The 24,310-nt window shown below is 34.2% G+C and overlaps 2 protein-coding genes across 2 annotated transcripts; both read left to right on the top strand.

Annotated features, from left to right (window-relative positions):
• Positions 1 to 10,757: 10,757 nt before the first annotated feature.
• LOC145097330 (FAD/NAD(P)-binding oxidoreductase family protein) lies at positions 10,758 to 14,758 on the top strand. The gene is made up of 16 exons (XM_079034868.1): positions 10,758 to 11,224; positions 11,335 to 11,496; positions 11,857 to 12,036; positions 12,138 to 12,195; positions 12,285 to 12,335; positions 12,432 to 12,514; positions 12,635 to 12,722; positions 12,822 to 12,863; positions 12,958 to 13,032; positions 13,124 to 13,192; positions 13,277 to 13,392; positions 13,481 to 13,593; positions 13,680 to 13,759; positions 13,917 to 14,037; positions 14,128 to 14,194; positions 14,448 to 14,758. The coding sequence occupies exons 1-16, from the start codon at positions 10,974 to 10,976 to the stop codon at positions 14,572 to 14,574; spliced, it is 1,683 nt and encodes a 560-aa protein (XP_078890994.1). The 5' UTR covers positions 10,758 to 10,973; the 3' UTR covers positions 14,575 to 14,758.
• Positions 14,759 to 16,936: 2,178 nt separating this feature from the next.
• Positions 16,937 to 18,026, top strand: LOC145097329 (uncharacterized). The gene has a single exon (XM_079034867.1). The coding sequence runs from the start codon at positions 17,107 to 17,109 to the stop codon at positions 17,920 to 17,922; it is 816 nt and encodes a 271-aa protein (XP_078890993.1). The 5' UTR covers positions 16,937 to 17,106; the 3' UTR covers positions 17,923 to 18,026.
• The last annotated feature ends 6,284 nt before the right edge of the window (positions 18,027 to 24,310 follow it).

Raw genomic sequence — 24,310 nt, 5'->3', positions numbered from 1 at the left:
AGTTATGTTTTCTATGTTGTGGTTTGTTTGATTTTTTGTTTATGCGTTTTTTTAAAAATTTTCTACTTATTTAAATATGAGGTTTAATGTAATTTTATTTTAGTTAATGAAATGCTTTTTATTTTTAATTAAATTTTATGTTTATTATTAATTAAAAATTATAAATCATAAAAAAAATTAATTTTATTTAAAAAAATAATAAAAAAACAAAATAGTAAGGGAAACTTCCCACCCATTCCTTGGGTTTAGGTGAGGGAAAAAAGTGAGAGAAAGGGTGATGTAGCCCACAAAAAGTGAGAGAAGTTTCCCTCCCATTCCCTCCGGTCTAAGGCTATGGGGAGTGGTCACCACCAACCCACCGGAAAAGTGGTGCCACCTCTGCACCACGTCACTTTCACCACCAACCCACTCCATATAGGAAATGTCACCACTAACAACATTCACTTTTTTATTTTTTATTTTTGAAACATTATATTAAATAAATAACATAATTTATAAAATACATAACTTTTTTTTTAATTTTTTGTAACACTATATGAAATAAAAAAATATAATTTATAACATAAATAAATTTTTTGAAAACACACAAAAAAAACATTTCATTAATTAAAAACATAGAAATTTAAAACCTAAATTACTAAAATACACATAAAACCTAACAATCAAATATTACACTACTTAATTAAAAAACAAAAAAAAAAGTAAAACATAAAAACCGTAGACAAATACTACTCGTCGTCATCGTCCTCATCATCCTCATCCGCCTCGTCGTCACCGTCTACATTCTCGTCGTAATCATCACCCTCATCCTCTTTGTCTCCATCGTCATTTCCCCTTTGGAGTTGTCTCCTAATATGTGTTGAAATAGTGTCTAAGGCTGCAACTATATTAGGCAAGTATTTGACCCGGTTGTGCATGGTCCTTTTGGGTTGCCTTCACCATAGCAACTTGATAGGATGATTTATTAAGAGAGAATAAATATTATTAATATATTATGGGAATAATATAAAGAATAATAATATTGTTATTTGATTAATATAAGTCATAGAATTAATTAGAGTTAATTTGGTGACTTAAAGAGATTAATTAAATAAGAGGGTATAAACTGTCAATTGTTAGATAGTTAAACTTTAGACTGTAAATCCATATTGGATAGATAGTGGACGGATTCTAGAAGCTATGGATAGCTTCAAATCGTCCAAGGTTATCTAAGGAATAGATTTGGATTGCTTTAAGAGAAGATTATCCAATTAGGGTTTAAGCTGTAACCCTTAAGGAGTCTACAAGTATAAATAGATCCTATGGCAAAGGGAAATCGGTACTTGATCTAAAGTAGAGAATCCCTGGCCGATTTCCTTCCCTCTCCTCTCTCTTAAATCATCCTCCTTGCTATTTGGTGTTTGTAAGCCGTTAGAGGAGTGACAATTGTGACTCTAGAGCTCCAAGACAACAAGGTCAAACAAGAGATTCAAAGGTATGATTCTAGATCTGGTTTAGTATTGTTCTTATTCCTAATTAGTCATTAGAAGTCTTGGATTCAAAGCATGTTTAATTAGAAAGCCTAGATCCAAGCATTAGGGTTTTGCATGCGCACATAGGAAAGTTCTTATGGCTAAAACCCATCAATATGTGCTCGGTCAAATCGTGCCGTAAATTGTCATGTGTTTCATGATTTTGTATTTCCAAAACCCTAGAGAAGTATGCCAGGCAATGTTGACTGGAGTCTCAACAACGGATTATTGATTTTGATATCGACGATTTTTTCAAAAAGCGAGGTCATGATTTACAGTCGAAATCAAAGAATTAATCGGAAGTATTTGGAGTCAATGGTTTGATACCGAATTCGATTTTGGGTTTGATATTCGATGTGTTAAACTGGGTTTGAATCAAAAGATTGATAAATGAATGGATGTCGATTGTTGATGTTTGCGATAGGCTTCACATGGTTGAAGGATTGAACAATTGTGTTCGCATCTGGTTAATTGATTTTGATTTCGCAAGCTTGGAGTCGAAGATCTGGATTGTGTTTGCATTTATGGATTGGTTTCGCATTTGTGTGAATAAAAATTGGGTTCGCATATATAGATGTGATATGGAGGTCAAAAATGTTCGCATCTGTGATATGGGATAAAGCTGCGAAGTTTTCTTAAACATGGTTCGCATACATGTTTCAGTCACATGCGAAGAAAGAATATGCGAAGCACCCTTTCAATGAAGAAGAAAGCTAATAGTTTCGCATTTAACCCCTGATCTTTTCACGAAATGACAGTTTATACCCAACTTTGCAAAATGAGCAATTAAAGTTGAGAAATTGCAGAATTTTCAGTTCTGGTCCTTGCAGTTTGTGCGAATTTACGCTTTATGCCCGGTTTCGCAAATGGGCTAGAGTTTCGCATATTTGACTGTTTTAGGCGCAACGGGTCCCTGCAAGTTTCAGAAAGTGACAATTTCTACCCGGATTTTGAAAAATCTTGCAACTTTCACCCAAAAAGTCAAAAATTTTCATAAATTGGAATTTTTTTGTGGCTTTTTCGTGATTGTTTTTCTGTGCAAGATTTTTGGTGATTCATTTTTGGTACACATCAAGGGGGAGTATCGTGAAGACTATTCCTCGGGCGCTTCTCATCCTTAGTGGGTTTTATAATCATTTTTTGATTATAAAAAGGGGGAGAATGATGGGTATTCAAAGCTTCTCGGGTTTATCAAATATTCATTTGCGGATTTGAAGACCGGTGTTACTTCGAGGGGGAGTTTGGTCTTGATCGCGCTAGCTCGTTGGAGATTAAAGCCGGACATCCAATCCTAACTTTGAGGGGGAGAATGTTAGGGTGCAAAGTCATGCTTGGATGTAGTGTTTAGGCTTTCCTCTTTGTATGTGTAAATGGGTTGAGTCTTTCCTGTACATAGGAAGTGAGTGACTCCCATTATGTAAGAAGAGTTCATTTGGAGTGTTAGACTAGAGAGAGAAACTTTGTACAAACCCATTTGTATATTCTTTCTAGATCTAATAAAAGCTTATAAAGATTTATTTACTCCTTGTGTTCTTGAATTTGTATGATGAATCACTAGATCTTTCCTAATTCCGCACATGCCATCATAATCAACACAACTACAGTATTACTGCAGGTGGGTTAAGTACATCGTTCCCGGTATATGAACAAATAGCTCTGCCCTCTTCTTCTATTATCATGTTATGTAAAATCACACAAGCAGTCCACCGTCGTTAGTTTTACCCTATCACATGTTCGTACCGGATGCTTGATTATGTGCCACCATTGTTTTAGGACTCCAAACGCTCGTTCGACGTCCTTCCGTGTAGATTCCTGTGCTAACTTGAACAATTTTCGTTTCTCACCGGCTGGAAATGAATAAGACTTAACAAATGTAGCAAACTCTAGATATATCCCATCACCTAGGTAATATCCATACTTGTATTCATTTTCATTCAAAATGTATGACATATCTGGTGCTTTACCCTGCAAAATATCGTTAAATAATGGAGACGCGTGAAGCACATTCAGGTCATTGTTTGACCCCGCCATACCAAAGAATGCATGCCAAAACTATAGGTCGTTTGAAACAACCGCCTCCAGTATAACAGTCGGGACCCCATGATCTCCTCGCGTGAATGGAACGCGCCATGCATTGGGACAATTTTCTCACTCCCAATGTGTACAATCAATACTACCAAGCATCCCTAGAAAACCATGTTTAGCTTGATGCGCGACATACAACTGTTCGACATCACTTTTAGTCGGATGTCGCAAGTATATGTCACTGTAAAGCTCTATAACATACTTACAGAAAAGATATGTACAATCTCGACCCGTCCTCTCAGACATTTTCAGATACTCATCTGATGCGTCTACGGTTATACCATATCTCAATTGTCTAAGAGCGGTCGTACATTTTAGTATTGTGGTAAAACCACGTTTACCTCTAGCATCCCATCGTAATTGGAAAAACTCATAATTACGTTCCAAATTTGAAGTTATATGTATAAATAAATTTCTACTAATACGAAAACGTTCTTCGAATTTTGATAGGTCATAAAGACTATCAGAGACAAAATAATCACGTACCAAAAGTTCATGTGCCGCCTCTCGATCCTGATTGATATATTTTCTATGTTTCTTCTCGCAGTGTGAAGTTTCGTCTCTCTCATGAATCACGTCTTGTGCCGCAGACAATAGTGTGTGCAACACCAAATCGTCATCAGAATCGCTATCCATTTTTTGTTGAATTTGTATGTTTGATTTGAGAGAATTTGTATGTTTGTTTTGAAAAAATTGTGTAAAAGTGGATGTATATATATACAAAGAGAAATGAAATGAAAGAAAAAAAGTTTTTTTTTTAATTTAATTGTGACAACCCGAAATTTCCATTCTGAACAAACCATATCAAGCCAATAGAGGTTAGAACAGTTTCAGTGAAATTCCAGACTTCGGGTATAAGTTTGGCAGTTTTTCAGGATTTACACTTAAGGAGATATCAGGAGAGTGGATGCACTAGGGTTTCGTGCAACACTGTTATTCCAACACCCTATTATATTAGAATTCATTTCGGGAATAAAAATATTTTCTGCCAAAAATATCTCAGGGCTATAAATAGAATTCAGAACCAATTTCATTCATTATTCGCATTTTCAACTAGAGAAAAGTCATTTTCTCTCTCACGGATCTTCGGGTTTTTATCCCAAAACGTGAGTACCTCTTTCTAGTAGTGTTAGATAGCTTATTATATGTTTATAACATGATTTAGATAGCTAAATAACTAGATTTAGGAGTTTACTCCCCAAGGTGTTCTTGGGCGGTAAACTCCCGAAACGAAGCCTAGTCTTTCCCCCGTGATATGCTACTACCTTGGACTCATATATGGGTGTATTTGGGACATGAAAACAACAAAGAATCACCAAGTTTTGGGTGTTCACGGCCCAAGAAGATCTTGGACCGTGAACTCCAAAATCATGGACCAAAGAGTGCTTTTAGCACTCCTAAAGTCTTGGACAATTACCAAGGATTACTCCTACATAAATCAAGGACATTAAACCATCAAAAACACCTTCCAAAGTGAGTTTACGGCCATGACATGGTTCTCGGGCCGTAAACATGATTAAAGGGCACCAAAGTGTGTCAAAGGCCTTCATATGCTTGGGATAAAAGTCTAAGACCTATACCACATGTGCAAGAGACTTGAAAGCATCAAAAACACCTTTCCTTAAGAGTTTACGGCCGCAAACTCTAAGGGAAATGGCCTTAGGGCCGTAAACTCCTCAAAGGAGTGTTTCTATGCCTTAAACCCTTCCAAGAATTAAACCACCAAGTTGGAATACTTCTAGGGATCATTTAGAACTTCAAAACACAAACTGCCACAAGTTTGGGAGTTCACGGCTGTAAACTCAAGAGTTTACAACCGTAAACTCCATGTGTGAGGATATATGGAGAGTAAACTCATGTATAGGGTCCTTTGGAACCCTAAACCCAAGTGCCTTGTCCCACAATAGCTTAGATGCAATCCTTAGGGCTTATAACACTTATATAAAGTGTTTATTTTGTTCTAGGATGTCTTAACATTATCAATTAGTAATTTAAGACTAATTGAGTGCATATATGTGTGATTATATGTTCATTAGGATCGTAGTGCGTATACAAGTCCTCACTTGACACCTAACAATCCTACATCGTTCAGTTCATCCAAATCACCATCTACAGGTGAGTTCATACCCCTAATCAACATTTTAAATGATTTTAAATGCTTTAATGGGGGGGGGGGGAATACAAGTAGAAAACAACATGTTATTAAATCATTTATATGTATTTTATAACTGTGTTTTAAATCAGCAGATTTCACATACTACAAAATGTGATGCATGAAATGGTTTTAAATCTTAAAAATACTTTGTTATCAAATGTATTACTTTTGAAATGTTTATTAAAGTGACACCAAGTCATTGTTAATTATTGTTCAAAACTCTTAGATGTCATACAAAACCATTTTTACCTTCTTGAACCAAACTATACTTATACGCATATGTTCATATATATATGTTAGAGATTATAGTTTTCACCCTTCATTTAGTTTCCAACACTCTTGGGTAGCAAGAGTGTATAAACCTACTTGAACAACCAATTACCTTTCAGTTAACTATCATAGGGATAGTTAGAAGATATCAAACATTATTCCTATTACAAGGAATCACACAAGAGTCAGTTCATTCATGAGTCTATACCAATACACTTACATATGCTTACATGATATATGAGTACGTTTACCTAGGATTACATGATACATGAGTACGTTTACATAGATACATTTATCTGAATACGTTTGCATGAATACCATACCTGAGTACTGTTACATAGATACATTATCCTGTATTCACTTACCTGGATACTGGTACCTAGAGTTATTAGGAAGATTTATTTGTACCTTATGTGTAAATTTTCCTGCCTATCCCTGTTCGATGGGATGTCTAGACGAGACTAACCATTCCGGAATGCAGTTGTTAGCAACACTGGGTGATGAACATCTACAAATGTCTAAGGTTATCACTTATGTTAGGAAGATTTATTCGTACCTTCTGTGTAAATTTTCCTGCTTATCCCTATTCGATGGGATGTCTAGACGGGACTAACCATTCCGGAACCCAACTGTTAGCAACACCGGGTGATGAACATCTACGGATGTCTAAGGTTATTACTTATAATAGGTGGATTGATATCGGAACTAACCATTCCTCCATCCTGCTGTTGCAACAGAGGATGAGATGAAAATCTTTGGATGATCATTAGGTTAACGCTTGTATTAGGAGTCGGGTACGGGACTAACCCTTCCTCCAACCTGCTGCTGCTACAGAGGACAATTGGACCATCTTCGGAGGTTCATTAGGTTATACATGTCGCGTACTGCGATGGCGTGTTAGTCCTGGTAACCAGGGATAACACTTACATGGTTATATTTTTCATATTTACTTTATTTTGTGATATATTCACATAAACGATGAGTTAGACTAATTACTGTTTGTAGTAGTAAAAAAGAAGGAAAAACTATCATTATCATAACAAAACATTCGGGTCTTGTTAGAAGACTACATTGTCATAACAAAACATTCGGGTCTTGGTAGAAGACTACATTATCATAACAAAACATTCGGGTCTTGGTAGAAGACTACATTATCATAACAAAACATTCGGGTCTTGGTAGAAGACTACATTGTCATAACAAAACATTCGAGTCTTGGTAGAAGACTACATTGTCATAACAAAACATTCGGGTCTTGGTAGAAGACTACATTGTCATAACAAAACATTCGGGTCTTGGTAGAAGACTACATTGTCATAACAAAACATTCGGGTCTTGGAGGAAGACTACATTTCATACTAGTAGGAAATAAGGGATTTCTTAGGGTTTTTCATACTTATATCAACTGTCTTACTTAAAGGTTTTACATGACATTCATAACAGCTTTACAAAGCAAGACAATGACACTTAAATACTTATGAATTCACCAGCTTTAAAGCTGATACTCTCTTTCAAAATAACTTGTATTCTCAGGTCATTAGTTAAACAGGTGCGATGGCCAGGTTTTTGAGAAGATGGAGCACAGACAAGACTCGCCTTATTTTGATTATTCATTTTATTGTTGTACATTATGAAAGAACACACATGTATTAAAACTTTACTTTTAATGTAATGGATGATGTTGTTGCTTGTTTACTATTTTACACTGTTGTGATACTGTACATGACGTCCTCCACCCCGGAACGTTTCTGCCGTTCTTGGTTTTGGGGTGTGACATTAATGCCCAATGGTCGAAATTAAAGGGGCCAATCAATTTACGCGTCTTCGTCCGTCATGGGAGCCACGCCACCACCAACCCACTGAAGCCAGGGGCGGAGTTCACGCGTGGAGCTCCCTCCACTCCAGACACATGACTCTCTTTACCGGAGGGGACATAAACATGATTTACGTTGAGGGACCATTCGTGTACTAACATGAAACCATAAGGACCATTCATTTTACAAAATTCAAAATAGGACGAATAATGTGAATTGGGGTATACCGTAGGGATGAGATTTAGAACCGGAAAACCGGACCGGAACCGGAATCGGACCGGAACCGGAACCGTTAGAATCAGAATACATAGAACCGATTCCAGTTCCGGGTTTAAAAATTGGCTTTATCCGGGTTCTGGGTAATCCGGGTTTGGGTCCATCGGGTCCGGGTAAACCGGGTCTAAAAACCGGAACCGGTTTTTGGAACTGGAACCACTTTTAAGGCCGGAACCGGTTTTTTGTGAAACGTTTAAAAGATGCATATCTCATTCGTTTCAACTCCGATTGACATACAGTTTTTTCCAACATGTAGTTTAGAGTTTGTACATGATTTTAGAGTATAAATTTGCCATTTTTAGTTTTATATTCATTGACTTACAACCGCTCAAAGTCGATATATCAAAGCTGGAGGTTTTTAATTTTTCAATTTTTTTGTATTCGGTGAAAGTTTTAAAACATTCATATCTAATTCGTTTGAAGTCAGATTGACATGTGGTTTTTTCCAACTTGTAGTTTACAAGTTGTATGTGATTTTAGACTATAATTTTGTCATTTTTGGTTTACCATTCAATGATTTATAGTCCTCCGAAATAGGGATATCAAAACTGAAAATTTTCAACTTTCAGCTATTTGTTTTTGTACTTTGTATTATGTGAAAATGTTAACACATGCATAGGGGTGAGCATTTGGACCGGTGGACCGGACCGGACCGGACCGTTTTTTTGGACCCCCGGGCCGGTTCTCGGTTCTAAGATTTCTCGCCGGTCCGGTCCGGTTTTTTTCCCGGTCCGGTCCGGTTTTTACCGGGTTTAGAACCGGTTGGACATGATTAAGATTTTTGTGACGTTTTTTAAACGCACATAACTCATTCGTTTTAAGTCGGATTGACCTGCGGTTTTTTCCAACATTTAGTTTACACTTTGTAGATGAATTTAGACTATAATTTTGTTTATTTTGGTATTATATTCACCATGTTACAATCCTTCAAAGAAGAGCTATCAAAGCTGAAAAAATTCAGCTTTTCAGCAACATTGTAAGCTGTGACGTTTTTTAAACATCCATAACTCATTCGTTTTAAGTCGGATTGACCTCCGCTTTTTTCCAACATTTAGTTTACAGTTTGTAGATGAGTTTAGACTATAATTTTGTTTATTTTGGTATTATATTCACTGAACTACAATCCTTTAAAGTAGAGCTATCAAAGTTGAAAAAATTCAGCTTTTTAGCAAAATTTTATAATCTGTGACGTTTTTTAAACACCCATAACTCATTCGTTTTAAGTCGGATTGACCTACGTTTTTTTTCCAACATTTAGTTTACAATTTGTAGATGAATTTAGACTATAATTTTGTTTATTTTGGTATTATATTCATTGAGTTACAATCCTTCAAAGTAGAGCTATCAAAGCTGAAATATTTCAGCTTTTTAGTATTATTTTATACTATAATTCCGAGTCCGCGTCTAGCACTTGTGGTAGAGTTGTAAGTGAGTATCAAACTAGTTTATCGACATTGATAGTTGAAGCTTTGTTATGCACCCAAGATTGGGTGATAAAGTTTACAAATCTGATAGTTGACAACGTTGGTGACATCTTGAACGATGATGATATAGCTTTGGTTAAAAAAATTACAATCTTTATTCTTTTTTTATACAATTATTACTTTTTATTAAATACTAACAACATTTTCATTTGTGTTTATGTAGAGATTGCACAAGCTTTAAATATGTTACATTGGATGACAATGATATGGGAAAGAGGTGAATGGGAGATTAGATTATGAGTTTATGAAATTTGTTAGTTTGATTGATTTTAAAGTTTAAACTATGATTTTTGTTGTTACGGTAATACTTTTGTATATTTGTCTTAAAATTGTTTAACTTTTGTTGGTGAACTTGATTTATATGTTAGTTGCTTTTATTTGGAAAATTAATTTTTGCAAATTGCAAATTATAATATTATACATCAATGTAGATTAGTTAGGCATGAAACGGAAACATATTAATTTTGCAAGTTATAATATTATACATCAATGTAGATTACTTATTATACTCTATGCAATTAAAGTTGTACCGGTCCAAACGAGTCCAAAAACCGGAAAACCCGGACCTGGACCCGGACACGGACACGGACACGACTCATCCGGTCCGGTCCATGGTCCACAAAATTCTCCATAACCGGTCCGGTCCGGGCCGGTCAAAATGCTCACCCCTACACATGCATATCACATTCGTTTAAAGTCGAATTGACATGTGGTTTTTTCTAGAGTTTATTTTAAAGTTTGTACATGATTTTAGACTATAATTTTGTTAATTTTGGTTTCATATTCAATGAGTTACAATCCCCAAAAGTCGGGATATCAATATGAAAATTTTCAAAGTTCAACCCACTAAGTAGTAAGTAATTACCAAAAAATTCCGGTTTTTCCGGTTCTAAACCCACTTTATCCGGTTTCAACCTACCCACTTTGATGTTTCCGGATTTTTCGGTTCTAGACCCGCTTTACCCGGAACCGAATCGGAACCGGTTCCTATATACCGGTCCGGTTTCCGGTTCTACAAAATCTCGTTAATCGGTTCCGGATTTTCCGGGTCCGGGTCTATCCGGTCCGGATTTGGACCCACTTTCATCCCTAACTATACCGTATACCACATGAGCCAAATGTGTAATTTACTCTTAAAACTATTTAACACCTGAGTCTAGACTCCAGACTCCAGACCCACTTGTAATACGCGATTTACGGCGATCCATGTAACATAAACTTTTCTTCGATTCGGTTTGGGTTCCGGACCAGTTTTGGTAACACTTGTTCAACATCATCGCTAATCCGCATACGTTTGGTTTGCAAACCTGCAACTGCAACTGAGACACACCACAGTCAACACACACAGTGGAAAGTGAAAAGTGTGCTAGAATCCCAAATGTGGAGAAGAGGCTTTTGCAGCACCACTAGTTCCGCCTTAAACAACAAGAAATGGGACGCTCTAGTCATCGGCGGTGGTCATAACGGCCTTACTGCCGCTGCTTACCTAGCTCAATCAGGCCTCTCCGTCGCCGTCCTTGAGCGCCGCCACCTCATTGGCGGTGCCGCCATCACCGAAGAACTCATCCCTGGTTTCAAGTTCTCCCGTTGCAGCTACCTCCAGAGCCTCCTTCGTCCTTCTATCATCAGGTTTCACTAAATCATTCAAATTTTTTTTTTCCTTTTTTCTATTGTCTGATTGACCTATTTCTAAACTGGTTGTTTGATTGATTTTTATATTTAATTTGATGAAATTGAAGAGATCTGGAGTTACATAGACATGGATTGAAACTGTTGAAGAGAAGTCCTTCATCGTTTACGCCGTGTTTGGATGGACGCTATCTTCTTTTAGGTCCTGATGCTGAGCTAAATCATTCGGAGATTTCAAAGTTTTCAAAACAGGATGCTGATGCTTATCCAAGGTTCTATTCCTGTGTGACTTTCCTATCTCGATACTACATTATCATATTATTAAGAACACCAACTGTTTGCTCAAATGAGTGTGATGAATTGATGTGATCGTATTTCTATCTCCTCAGAGCTAACTTCGACTTCATTACCATGGATTGATGAAAAACTTTCTTATAAGCTACATAATTTCACTCAATTCATATTCGTTATGATGATTGATGGATTGTAGAATCTAGACTGTAAACCAACTTTCTGATTCAACAAGTGGAAAAAACTTAGGGCTCCAAAGAACCTCGTTGATTTTGATTATTTGTATGTTTCTTTTACAAATCAAAATATAATCTGTTACCTCCTCTGTTGTTTACATATAGGTATGAGGATCAGCTAGAGAAATTTTGCAAGTTTATGGATCCATTAATCGATTCATCACCACCTGAAGTTCATCAAGGTGTTTCATCTTTCAATTCCCGTTTGAAACACAAGTTACAAAAATCAGAATTTTGGGCACATTGTTTACATCAATCTGTCTCCATGGGTCAACAAGGGCTTGTGTAAGATTTCCTACCCTAGTGCAAAATAAGACTTTAAGGTTTTATCACATCAGATTGTTGTTTATATTTGCTTAAACTCATGTATTTATATCTTTTTACAGGGATTTTATGGACCTTTTACTATCACCAGCATCAAATGTCTTGAATCGTTGGTTTGAGGTTGTTAATTTCTCCTCACTCCTCAATGATTTTAAAGACAATTTCTGCTTTTGATAAAATTTTGATCTTTTATATTTCATAAAATGCAGAGTGAGGTGTTGAAAGCAACACTTGCTACAGATGCAGTGATAGGAACAACTGTAAGTAATAAGTAATTAATTACCTATTCTTTTAATGCAAAAGTTTATGCAATCACTATGGTTGACTTTGACTTTTACTTTGACTTTGTAAATCAGGGAAATACTCAAACACCAGGGAGTGGATATGTTTTGTTGCATCATGTGATGGGAGAAACTGATGGTGAACGTGGAATTTGGTCGTATGTAATGTTTTATTAATAAATCAATACTTTTTTTTTCACCAAATTATACTTCTTTTTTTGAAGTATTTGTATTTTCTTTTATATTCTCATATAATCCAATAACTGATAAGTGTTTAGATATGTTGAAGGTGGAATGGGCTCAGTGTCTATGGCCATTGGAAATGCTGCTAAAGAAGCTGGTGTCACCATACTTACTGATGCTGAGGTATGTCATTTTAACATATATTTGGAATAATTAAACACTTTTTTTTTAAAAACTTATGATTATATTTAATATCCACTTTTATGATTATTTGTTGTTCAGGTATCAAAGCTTATGATCAATGATTCACACACAGTAACTGGGGTGAGTGAGCTCTGTTATAAAATTACAAGTTTTCAACACTCAATCATAATGAAGAAAGATTGGTCAAAATCTAACTTTGACTTTTTTTTGTCAGGTTATTTTAGCTGATGGAACACAAGTTCAATCTTCAGTTGTTTTATCAAATGCTACCCCTTACAAGACTTTCATGGTAACATTTTTTTATTTTCATTCTGTAAATATTTTGTAACTTGAGCTACAAGTAATTAAATTTAATTACACTTTTATAAATTCTGAAACAGGAATTAGTACCTGAAAATATCCTCCCTGATGATTTTACACGTGCTGTTAAACACTCTGACTATAGTTCCGTAAGTTTATTATTATTATTATTATTTTATTACGGAATATTATTCTTGTAATAAATTTATGATTTATAAAAATGTATTAAACAGGCAACAACTAAAATCAATTTAGCAGTTGACAAATTGCCAAATTTCAAGTCCTGCAATTTGAATTATCCTGAAGCTGGTCCACAACATATGGGAACCATTCACATTGGTTCTGAAAGGTTTGCTATTTTTCTTTCTTTCATCTTTTTAGATTTAATTTAAATTCTTATTATATAAAATAATAAAATAATCATATTTGTTCTTTAGAATGGAGGAGATTGATACTGCATGTCAAGAATCTATGAGTGGGCTTCCATCAAAAAGGCCTGTAATTGAAATGACAATTCCTTCGGTTTTAGACAAGACTATATCTCCACCTGGTATTTATTGTATAAACTTTTTTAATATTTTATTTATTTAGTTTTTGGTAAATAATAGAAAAATATTTTTGAATGATTTTTTGAAGGGAAGCATGTTATCAACTTGTTTATTCAGTATACACCGTATAAACCGAATGATGGAAGCTGGGAAGATCCTGCATATAGAGTGAGTTTTTATATTTTATAAAAATACATTATTAAAAACTACAGAAAAACTGTGTATTTTATGATTATTAAGTTTATTACTGATGTTTTTCAACAAGTTATTGTGGTATGACATTTGATTTTTCAGAACTTATTGACTGGGAACAATTTTTTTGTAGGAATCGTTTGCGCAAAGATGTTTCAGATTAATTGACGAATATGCCCCTGGCTTCAGTTCATCGGTTATTGGCTACGACATGTTGGCTCCACCAGACCTTGAAAGAATAATTGGTCTCACAGGTAAATTGAATATATAAGTTTAAAAAAAAAAAAAAAAAAACTTCCAAAGGGGTAAATTCGTAATTTTGTTAAAAACATTGGATGTGACAGGAGGGAATATTTTCCATGGTGCAATGGGGTTGGATTCTCTTTTCCTCATGAGACCTGTAAAAGGATGGTAAGTGTCAACAACCAGTGGCCCTCTCTAATCATCATAAGTTTTTAAGAGTAAATTACATGTTAGGTCCCTAAGTGTAGCTGAAATTTGCAAAATTGGTCCCAAAAAGTTTTTTCTTTCAGTTTTAATGCTTATTTGAGGTTTGTGTAACGTTTTTGGTCTCTGTTCTGAAATGACTATAATTTGGGACCAAAATTGCAAAATCAGCTATGCTCAAGGACCAAAAAAGTAATTTACTCTTTTGTTAATTCAGGTCAAATTATAGAACACCGGTGAGAGGATTGTATCTATGTGGGAGTGGGGCCCATCCGGGTGGTGGTGTGATGGGTGCACCAGGGCGCAACGCAGCACGTGTGGTTATAGATGACATCAAAGGGTAAAATGGTAAATTGTTTATCATCATTGATTGTAGTCTAGTACTAACATGTAGTGTTATTTCATCTATTTTTTTTATCACAAATCTTATTGTTTTTTTTTTTTTTTTTTTTTTTTTTTTATCGAGTAAACGGTGTCTCGATTTAATAATTTTGTTGCAAATTCCATGAAGGAATAATGTTTAAGTTGTTTTTCCGTGGGATAATTACAAAAATGACACAAAAGAATGAAGTGTAAATTTAAGAAATCGATGCAAATCATGTTGCACATCCTTCCAAATGGAAAACGCAATATGGAGTGGTAATTGGGCAAATTGCATGTTCATGTTATCCAACTAATTCCGAAATTGGGCTCAACTGGGTTAATGCAAGTAGTAACACTGTTGTTTGCATCTCAATGGTGTCGATGATGGTTGTAGCTATGGAAACATGTGATTACGACACCTTGAAGACCCTAAACCTGACTAATCAAAAAAAAATCATGAAATAAGTCATTTAATAAAAACCCTATTCATATTTTGCAAAATCTCCTTAATTTGTGAAAGAAAGAGTAGGATAATATAAATAAATAGATATAAATTTACAATGAACAAAAATGTTTAAAAAAAAGCATGAAAAAATTGTTTTAAAATATATATTTCAAATGTTTTTGTGATATCTCCTTAATTAGGCAAGTATAAATTAAAATAAAATAGAAATTAGATGTCGACATTTGTGTCTTTAAGAACGACTATGATGCATTCTGGCATGTGGAGAACCTATAAATGAAAATTAAGACTATATCACTGTAAAAATATATTGTAGAGGATCATTTTGTTGGAAACTTTGGTAAAGGAGTATTTGAGAAAATATAATGAGAAAGACTAGACATACCACACTCTTTTCTCCCCAATGCAACGTATTTGAGAAGGAAGAAGGAAGGTTGAAGGTGTTTTCTCCATGGAAGGAGTTTTAGAGAGAGTTTGAAGTCACTTAAGATTAATCACCTTTGGACCATTAGAAAGTAATCTCTCACATGTTCTTCACATTTTCAAACTAGGGTTTGGAGGAAATTCCAAATCCAAAAATTCATCATGTTAGGTTTGTTTAATGAAGGTTTTATGTTAGTTTTAGCTCTTAGGTTGCTAATCTACTTCCATCTCTCTCATATTCCTAACATGATTTTGAGCATAAATTGTTTTTTTGGGGCTTCAAAGCCCTAAGAATGGTGAAATATGAAATTTCAACTTATTTTCGTGTGAAATTGATGTAGTTTCTAATCCATCATTTATTAGAATTTGCATAAATGCGTCTATTTTTGGGAAATTAACTTTGATTTAGGGCTTTAACGGTGATTTAAACTTCACTTATTACTCAATCTAGCCTTTGATCTATTCATGAGTTTGATGCTCTAAGTCAAACTGAAGCTTAAAAAATGTTTTGACAAGTGATATATCATATAGGAGAAATTAATTTGATTTCTACTTTTTACGCATATAAATGTTCTTATTCAATAAAATTATGACAAGTGTGATCATTTCATATTTTTTTTTTAACTAACTCATTAAGACTATATTGAGAATATATCAAATAAAATAAAAATTGAATGGTGATTTATCATAATTTTAGTGGGTAGTAATAAATGTAGGCATAAAAGATAGTAAGTAATTTAATTTCTCATCATATAATTGAAATGTCTTTTTATTTTATAAGTTTCATCGGTAACAACCAAACATGTCAAAATATCCAAGCAAAACTTGAAAAAGCTTTTAAAACGCGTTACGAGTATATCTACGCTTAATTCATTCATGATATTTGTATTAACAGGAAAATAATATATAATGTTAAATGCTAGTAATTACTTTGGACTCTTTTGGCATTTAAAAATACAGTTCTTGTTTGGAAGTTATATCCCTACCTCCTTTGTAATTAATTTTATAAAGTACAGCTCTTGTTTAGAATTTATATCCTCACTTGCTTTGTAATTAATTTTAATATAAATCACAAAACTACTTATGTTTTTTTATAAACATTATTGTGGGGTGTTTAAGAATCTTTTTATATTTTATAAAATAAAGAATTTAACGGATTTGGTTTAAACCTAATAACCTATTAATCTATTATGGCAAAATCGGATTTGATATTGACAAAAAAAAATAGCGACTAATATATTAGCCGATTACAATTTTTATCTCGTGGAAAATGAAAAAAAAATGGTGTAGGCATGAATATTAGGGGCGCATTCCTACTCCAATAGAAAAGTATGATTTCTTTCTGCAGTAAACAATGTTTTTGGATCGGAATGGAATCGTCCATTCCATTCCATTCCCTCCTCAAATACTTCCATACCCAAAAAGGAAAAAGAAAACGGAATAGAAGATTATTCGCCTGATTCTCCCAATGGTAAAGATTCGGTCAAAATAATCAAGTCAACGCTATCCACTTGACGGGGACAAAAGGGCAAAATCGTCCAAATCTTAACCTACTTCCCCAGCAAGTTTCTTAAAATAGCGTCTCCATAACCTTCTTCAACCCTAAAAACGACGGCGCCTTCATCTCATGACCACCGTCTCCGCCGTAGACAGCGACGACGAAGAGATCAATCCGGTCACAATGCTTTTACTAGACAACGACGATGATGCTCAACAGCAAAACGGTAAGAAACCCGAACTTGCTCCGACACCCATTCAACACCAAAACTACCACCTCACGTCAATCGATTCCACCGTCGTAATCCGCCAACTTCCTTCCCAAGGCCTCTCCTTCCAGCTCTGGCCAGCCGCCGCCACTTTCGTCAAACTTCTCGACAGCTACCAAGCCTCCAACACCGATCCATTCTCCGCCGCCATCACTACCGCAAAACGCCATCCACGCCTTCGCATTCTGGAGCTAGGATCCGGAACCGGCATCGTCGGGATCGCCGCCGCCGCCATACTCGGCGCTGACGTCACCGTGACGGATCTCCCTCACGTGCTGGTAAATCTCAAGTTCAACGCCGACGCTAATTCCGAATTATTAGCCCCACGCGGCGGCGAAGTCCACGTGGCGCCGATGAGTTGGGGGGAAACGGAAGAAATGGAAGCAATAGGGCGGGAATACGACTTGATTATTGGTTCTGACGTGGTTTATCATGATCATCTGTATGAACCTTTGCTTCAGACGTTGAAATTCTTGTTGTTAGACGGCGGAGGTGACGCCGGTGAGAAGGTGTTTCTGATGGGTCATTTGAGGCGGTGGAAGAAGGAATCTGGGTTCTTTAAGAGAGCGAAGAAGCATTTTCAGGTTGAATTGATTCATGAAGATGGTCCATCTAGTGATTCTAGAACTGGTGTTGTTGTCTACCGTTTTGCAAGGAAAGATACGGTTTTGAGATGATATATCTTCTTATGGAATGAAAGAAAGATGTGAAAATCTCTAACTTTCTATAGGCAATAATACTTGTAACGTACAAATCATCAATGCACTCCTGGTTTGCGTTATACTAATCTCAATTCTCAAACTCGATTTAATGGATATCACTGAGTCATGAGACTTGAAATGTCGCGAACATATAACGATTGTACCAAACAAAGTTTTGATAAAAATAGGCACGTGTTCCACACGTGCACCGAGTAGTATCTTTTGGAGGATGAAGCTGTTTTTTTTTATTTTTTTTAGGAAAAGGCAATCGAATCAGTGGACCCCATGGTAACCCAGAATTCTAGCTTTTTTAGCGCGCAAGTTTAGCCCCCAAAAGGATTTCTAGGAAAACCCTTACACATTGGACATAATTGCAATTGGCAAATTTAACATGTTCAAAATTTTAAAATCCTAACCTCAAACTTATGAAGGTGTCAAACCTGGTGCATCAATCTAGCCAGACATCACTTGCGACAAAGCTGATTATACCGCAAATAACACCGCCACGGTACCACGAGACTCTAATTAGGAAAATGACTTAAAGTGACAATTAATAACACCGCCACTGCACCAATGATTACGATTTTTTGGTTAAAATGACAATGAAAACTGTTACTACCATTGCTATTTCTAATTAGAAGTCTCATGTAATCATTTTTCTCGAACCGCAAATGATAACTATTAGCAACGTCATGTTGTTTTGTGACATTGTCATTTTAATCGGTAAAAATCTAAATAGTTGAAGTATTGGTTTCTGAAAAATGACAACAATAGGTATTTTAGTTAGACGAGACAGAGACAATAATGATTTTCGTTGTCACTTTAATCAATAAAAATCATAATCATTGTTATTTTAAAATCAAAATAAAAAAATTGATTTAATTATTAGATACAATTAAAAATTTAGTGACCTAAAAAGCAAATTTGCAAATGTTTGCCATTTTAAATCATTTTTCTCATGTTAATATTATATTAAATAATGATCAATTATAAATAATTAATAAATATGATAATAAAATTAGAAAATGTTATTGGCTCTTCCGTGAATAGAAATTGGTCAGTTAATAGCGTCGGGATCTCGGTAAGATCACGGTGGGATAGTGTTTCGTGGGTGTTGGCAAAATAGTGATTTCAAATAGCGCTCAAAATAGCGGAGCCGCTAATATCATCGAGATTGGCCGCTATTTTCCGCTATTTCGACTCCTAGATCTCGGTTTTTGACCGCTATTTCACAAAATTGATTTTAGCTATGCCGATTTCATTTTCTTTCTGTTTCTATCGCCTCTTTTCCTTCTTCTATGGATTAATTTTATATAAGGGAACGATTAACTTATTTATAAGGAATATTTAATTGATTGATTTTACATGATATTTAAAAACCGCTATCTCACTGCGAGAGCCGCTATTTTAAATCACGGCAAGCGACCGTAATTTATTTAAAATGATTTATTAAAAATAACTGATTAATAATTATAAATTTTTATTATGAAATTTTAATTAATATATATATATATATATATATATATATATATATATATATATATATATATATATATATATATATATATATATATAGTATTGGATGGTATCGATATTGTTTCTAGGTATTCGATACTAGGGGTGAACAACCGAAGCGGCCCCTATTTGGAACCGGAACCGGTTTTTGACTAATAATGGGAACCGATAACTAGATTGTTTAGACTACACCGGTTATTTGGTCAAATATATGATTGGAACCGATACATGTTTTTATGCAGTCGATACAACTAGTTAATGCTTTGAGTCGAAATGATCATATTATACCAAATCAAACAGCAAAAATTAACTTCATACATAAAAAAATAATGTGTTTATATAATATAAAATGAAATACAAACAATAAACTCAATGTTGAAACAACATTACTTCAGTATTGATACCTTGTGTTCTCGGACTTGTTACTCAATCAATATGTAACTAAATAATGTGTTTATATAGTCTAAAATAAAACACAAACAGATAACTGCATGTTGAAAAAAAATCTTGTCATTTCTAACTCAAAGGAGAGACTTATGAAAGTTTAAAGAATATGAGAAGTTCAATTAAAACACCTTTTGGGTCGGTCCCGATTTTTACCTAGACCCAATAACATCGAACCACCAAAAACCTGCAACTAAACCGAATATTTTGGTTTTTGAAAAAATGGAAACCAAACCATTGTTTTTATGTTCGGTTTTAGTTTTTTTTGGTTTTTATACAGTTTTTTGGTTTGCGGTTCGTTTTTTATTCACTCCTAAATTTAAGAACCGAAAATCGGCCCTCTTAATGAAAACTGAAAACTGGTCCAGTTCGGTCTAGTATGACTGGGTCAATTTTCACCCCTATTGGGTACCATACCCTCGAAACCTGATTTTCACATTGTACAAGCCTTTAAGTTGTTGATACAATTCCATAAGCATGGAATACAAGGATCAAAGGCGGAAAAAAAAAATCCTAAAGCGTAAGCAGTACATTACAAGTTTTGTAGTACTAAGTACCTTTCAACAGATAAACCAAAAAGAAACAATGCCTCCACTATCAGTGTTCTCAATTAAGTTCGATAATCTTTATTCTAATATTCTAATAAAAGAATAGCTCTTTTGTCATGTGTCACCATGTTAAACATTTTAATTAATATCATGACACTTGTCAATCTATTGACACTTGTAATTAATATCATAACACTTGTCAATCTATTAATTCTTCATTTCAAATTTCAAATTTCAAAATTTAAATCACATTTTAATTACATTAAATTAATAATATTAGAATTAAAATAAAATAAAATTTATACCAATTATAATAAAATAAAATTTATACAAATTATAAGATGATATATTTTACGTATTTATATGAATTAACGATTATAATTTTATATATAACTAAAAAAATATATTTTATTTAATAAGTTATTTAAAATAATTAATTAATAGTTTTGAGTTTTTACTTAGAAAGTTTAATTAATTTTGTAATCGTAGTTCACACGGGTTATAAACTAGTTATATAATATATATATAACCTAAAGTGCTAAATGCGGACTCAATTACCATGGTCAAAACTTATATGTCCAAAATATCTAACAACAAAACGATTAAAAATTATAAGCCGGTTATTTTATAAATAAACTCGAGAATACTAAAAAAAATTATTAGAAATTACATTTTAGTCATCTGAGCAACAATAAGGAAACGTAACAAGTTTTGTTTTCACCGGTAAAGGATGTCAAACTCTTTAGTATAAGAGACTTTTAGCTCATTCAACGTACGTATAGGAAATCGGTATCCATTGAAACCAAATCGGTTCCTTCAACGTACGTATAGGAAATCACTCAAAAAGTCGTTATCAATCTGGTGTTATTTGGTTTTCGGTTTAACCAACTTTTTTTTTACATCTTAAAACTAACCATAACCAAACCAAATAAGGTTTGGTTTAATCGGTTTCGGTTTATTAATTAAATTGAATAAAATTTCACATGTAAAAATAAATATTAAACTTAAAGAAAAAACTAATTACTAAACTTTTACCAAATGAAAAAAAATACACTAATACATAACATATTAAATCTAGTCTTTCATCATATGTTGCCTTAAAATATCGATATAGTCATACAAGTTGTAGAGGTACGTTAATATAACTTTAGTCAAAACAAATGACTAAAAGTTAATTGACATTTAACTAATTAGTTGTTTTCTTAATACAATATATTAACAATTATAAAATCATAATGATTAATAATTAAATAATATGTTGTGAAAATATTTTTTAGTAACTATCTATCAATTTAAATATAAAATATTAATTTATAGATATAAACTACAAAATATATATTAATTAAATAACTTATTCGTTTTTCTAGTTTAACCAAAATCATGAAAATTTAACCAGAATCAAACCAAATAAGATATCCTTATTCGGTTAACTAAAGTGAATTAACCAAATAACTAAATAACCCAATCCAAATAAACCAAACATCATTTGGTTTGGTTCGGTTATCAGTTTCGTTTTTTTTTATCACACCCCTAGTTATAACATTTGGATTTTTCAGGTATTATTATTTAAATCCTCTCGTGCTTTAAAATTTGAAATCGTAAATTTAGCCTCACCACGACGTGATGTTTAGAGCATGACGTGGTGATTTAATGACCATGGCCTGGCGCCACCGTCCACACAAAACCCTAAGTTTCAAGCTTTGGTCCCTATATAAAGGATATGAGGGATAGGGTGTCACCCACCCTCAACCCCCATATCTCCAGAAGACACCCCCCCTGTAAAAAAAACTAGCCTCTTGTGATCTTTCGATATTCATTTTGGTGATTTGTGGCTTTTAAAGGAGAAGGAAGGTCTTGAAGAGCATTGAACCACCAAGCTAGCTCATCACCATCTTAATAAAGTTTGCAACTTTATGTATCAATGAAATCCAAACTTCATTAAATGGTTCACATTTGGACTTCTTTGTTTATTTGTTGACATGCATGAGTTTTTACCCCCCATTTCCCTCATTTTGATTGATAGCTTCATTTTATTTACTTTTTTTTTATAGTTTATTTTAGCTCATTTCATTCGCATTTTAGTTAATTTTCACGCATATTTTCCTTTTTGTTATTTTATGACCATTTCGGGTACTTTCTAGTTTCCTGAGCATAATTGCAAATTTTTTGGAGACTAGCAGAGCGGAATCTTTGGGAGGCGATTGGACTTGGAGGACAACGAGGATTTTGGGCTTGATGGCTATGTAGGAGAATTTTCGAGTGTGTTGAGATCGTTGATTGGGAGTTTGCGGAAACTATGAGTGATTTAGAGAAGACAAATTGGGCTCAAATTGAAGAAAACTTGAAGAAAAATAGCCTAGAAGTTGATTGGACTCAAATTGGGCCAATTGACTAGTTATGCAGGCCTAACTGTTGAAGTAGCCCAAAACTCCGTCACTCTTACGCGGCCCGCGTGGATTCCTGCTGGGGCATTTTCAGAATTTCAATTGAAGCTCTATATTGAGAAGGTTGGTGTGCCACTTTTCACAACTTTTGAGCATCCGAACTTGGGGGCATTTTGAAGGCCAAAAACCTTGAAGAACTTCATCATTTTACTCTTGAATCTTGTAATATGTTGGGTACTATCTTTTCTAACTTTGTTTATTTGAGTTTAGCCATGCTTGGCTAAACAAAACCTGGGTTGACTATTGGTGAAATCCTTTGACTTTTTGTTGAATGTTGATGATTCCATGAACTTGTGTTTGAATCTTTATGAAAATGTTTTATGTTTTAACATCTTATTACTTGTATGCTTTTTATTCATGAGTTTAAATGCGTTTGTGGTGATTAGTTAGCTAATTTCTTGATTAAGTAAATGATCTTCAAATTAGCAAGCAACAAGTGATTTTTGTGTTGGTTTTACTTCACACAATCATAAAAGCATTTTCTCAAACATGGTAGTGGAAGCTTTTGACTCCTCTTGGATTTGATGACTTTTTTGTTCTTAATGCTAGTTGGTTTTCACTAATTACATGCTTAATGGAAATTATGACTTTGACTAAGGAAATTGTTATGAGCTTCTCTAACCATTTTAACAATTAAGAAAAGTTTAGGTAATCTCAAGCTTCTTGGATTACTATAGCCAAATTAAAGATTTAAAACAAGTATTGCACCATTGGATTCTAATGATATGTTCATTAAAAAGTCCAAGTGAGGAAACCTTGAGTCAACCAACATTCTCTCATTGATTTTATATCAAACTCTTACTTTTGTTGAAATGTCCACTAAATTCTTAGTTTAATTCTAGTTTTATTTCAAGTAATTTCACAAGAACAAAACCCCCCATTTTATTTTATTGTTATTTTACAAGTATTTTTACAAAGAGATTTTCATTGAGTAACAAATTGAACCAATCTCTGTGGATTCGACCCCTTTACCACTATACACTATTTTAGTGCAAAAGATTTAGAGTTATTCATTTTGTTGGCCTCGACAACCACCATTGGTCTTGTTTGAGTACATGATATGCATTTTACATACATGTCCATAAACCAATGATTTTTATGAAGCTTATTAATGGAAAGAAGTTTTGTGGAAAGTATGAGTGTTGGGCTTAACGGATTAAGGACTTAATCCGTTAAGCTATTTTGACCTGTTCCCATGATGTGTCATTATGCTCTCCACAACGTGGTGGCGGGTTTCTTACGCGATTATTTTGTCGTGTAGCTGCCACGATGCGGTCAGTATTTGGCCACTATGTGGTGGCTGACTGTTAACCGTTGACTTTTAGTTAAATGAGTAGTTTTAGATGTAGACTATGGTTTGGCCTTTTATGTTATTAGGTGGTGTGTAGCACCAACCTTAGGATTCTACGAGCT

Source organism: Lactuca serriola, chromosome 4 (assembly GCF_051521515.1).
Source record: "Lactuca serriola cultivar US96UC23 chromosome 4, Lser_US96UC23_V15, whole genome shotgun sequence".
Classification (NCBI taxonomy): domain Eukaryota; kingdom Viridiplantae; phylum Streptophyta; class Magnoliopsida; order Asterales; family Asteraceae; genus Lactuca; species Lactuca serriola.
This window is presented reverse-complemented; position numbering and strand designations above follow the sequence as displayed.

Bases quoted from the DNA above. Each gene is read 5' to 3' on its own strand.
- LOC145097329 (XM_079034867.1), top strand. From the start codon at position 17,107: ATGACCACCGTCTCCGCCGTAGACAGCGACGACGAAGAGATCAATCCG.
- LOC145097330 (XM_079034868.1), top strand. From the start codon at position 10,974: ATGTGGAGAAGAGGCTTTTGCAGCACCACTAGTTCCGCCTTAAACAAC. The intron at 12,037-12,137 runs GTAAGATTTCCT...ATCTTTTTACAG, and splicing joins ATGGGTCAACAAGGGCTTGT to GGATTTTATGGACCTTTTAC. The intron at 13,594-13,679 runs GTATTTATTGTA...GATTTTTTGAAG, and splicing joins CAAGACTATATCTCCACCTG to GGAAGCATGTTATCAACTTG.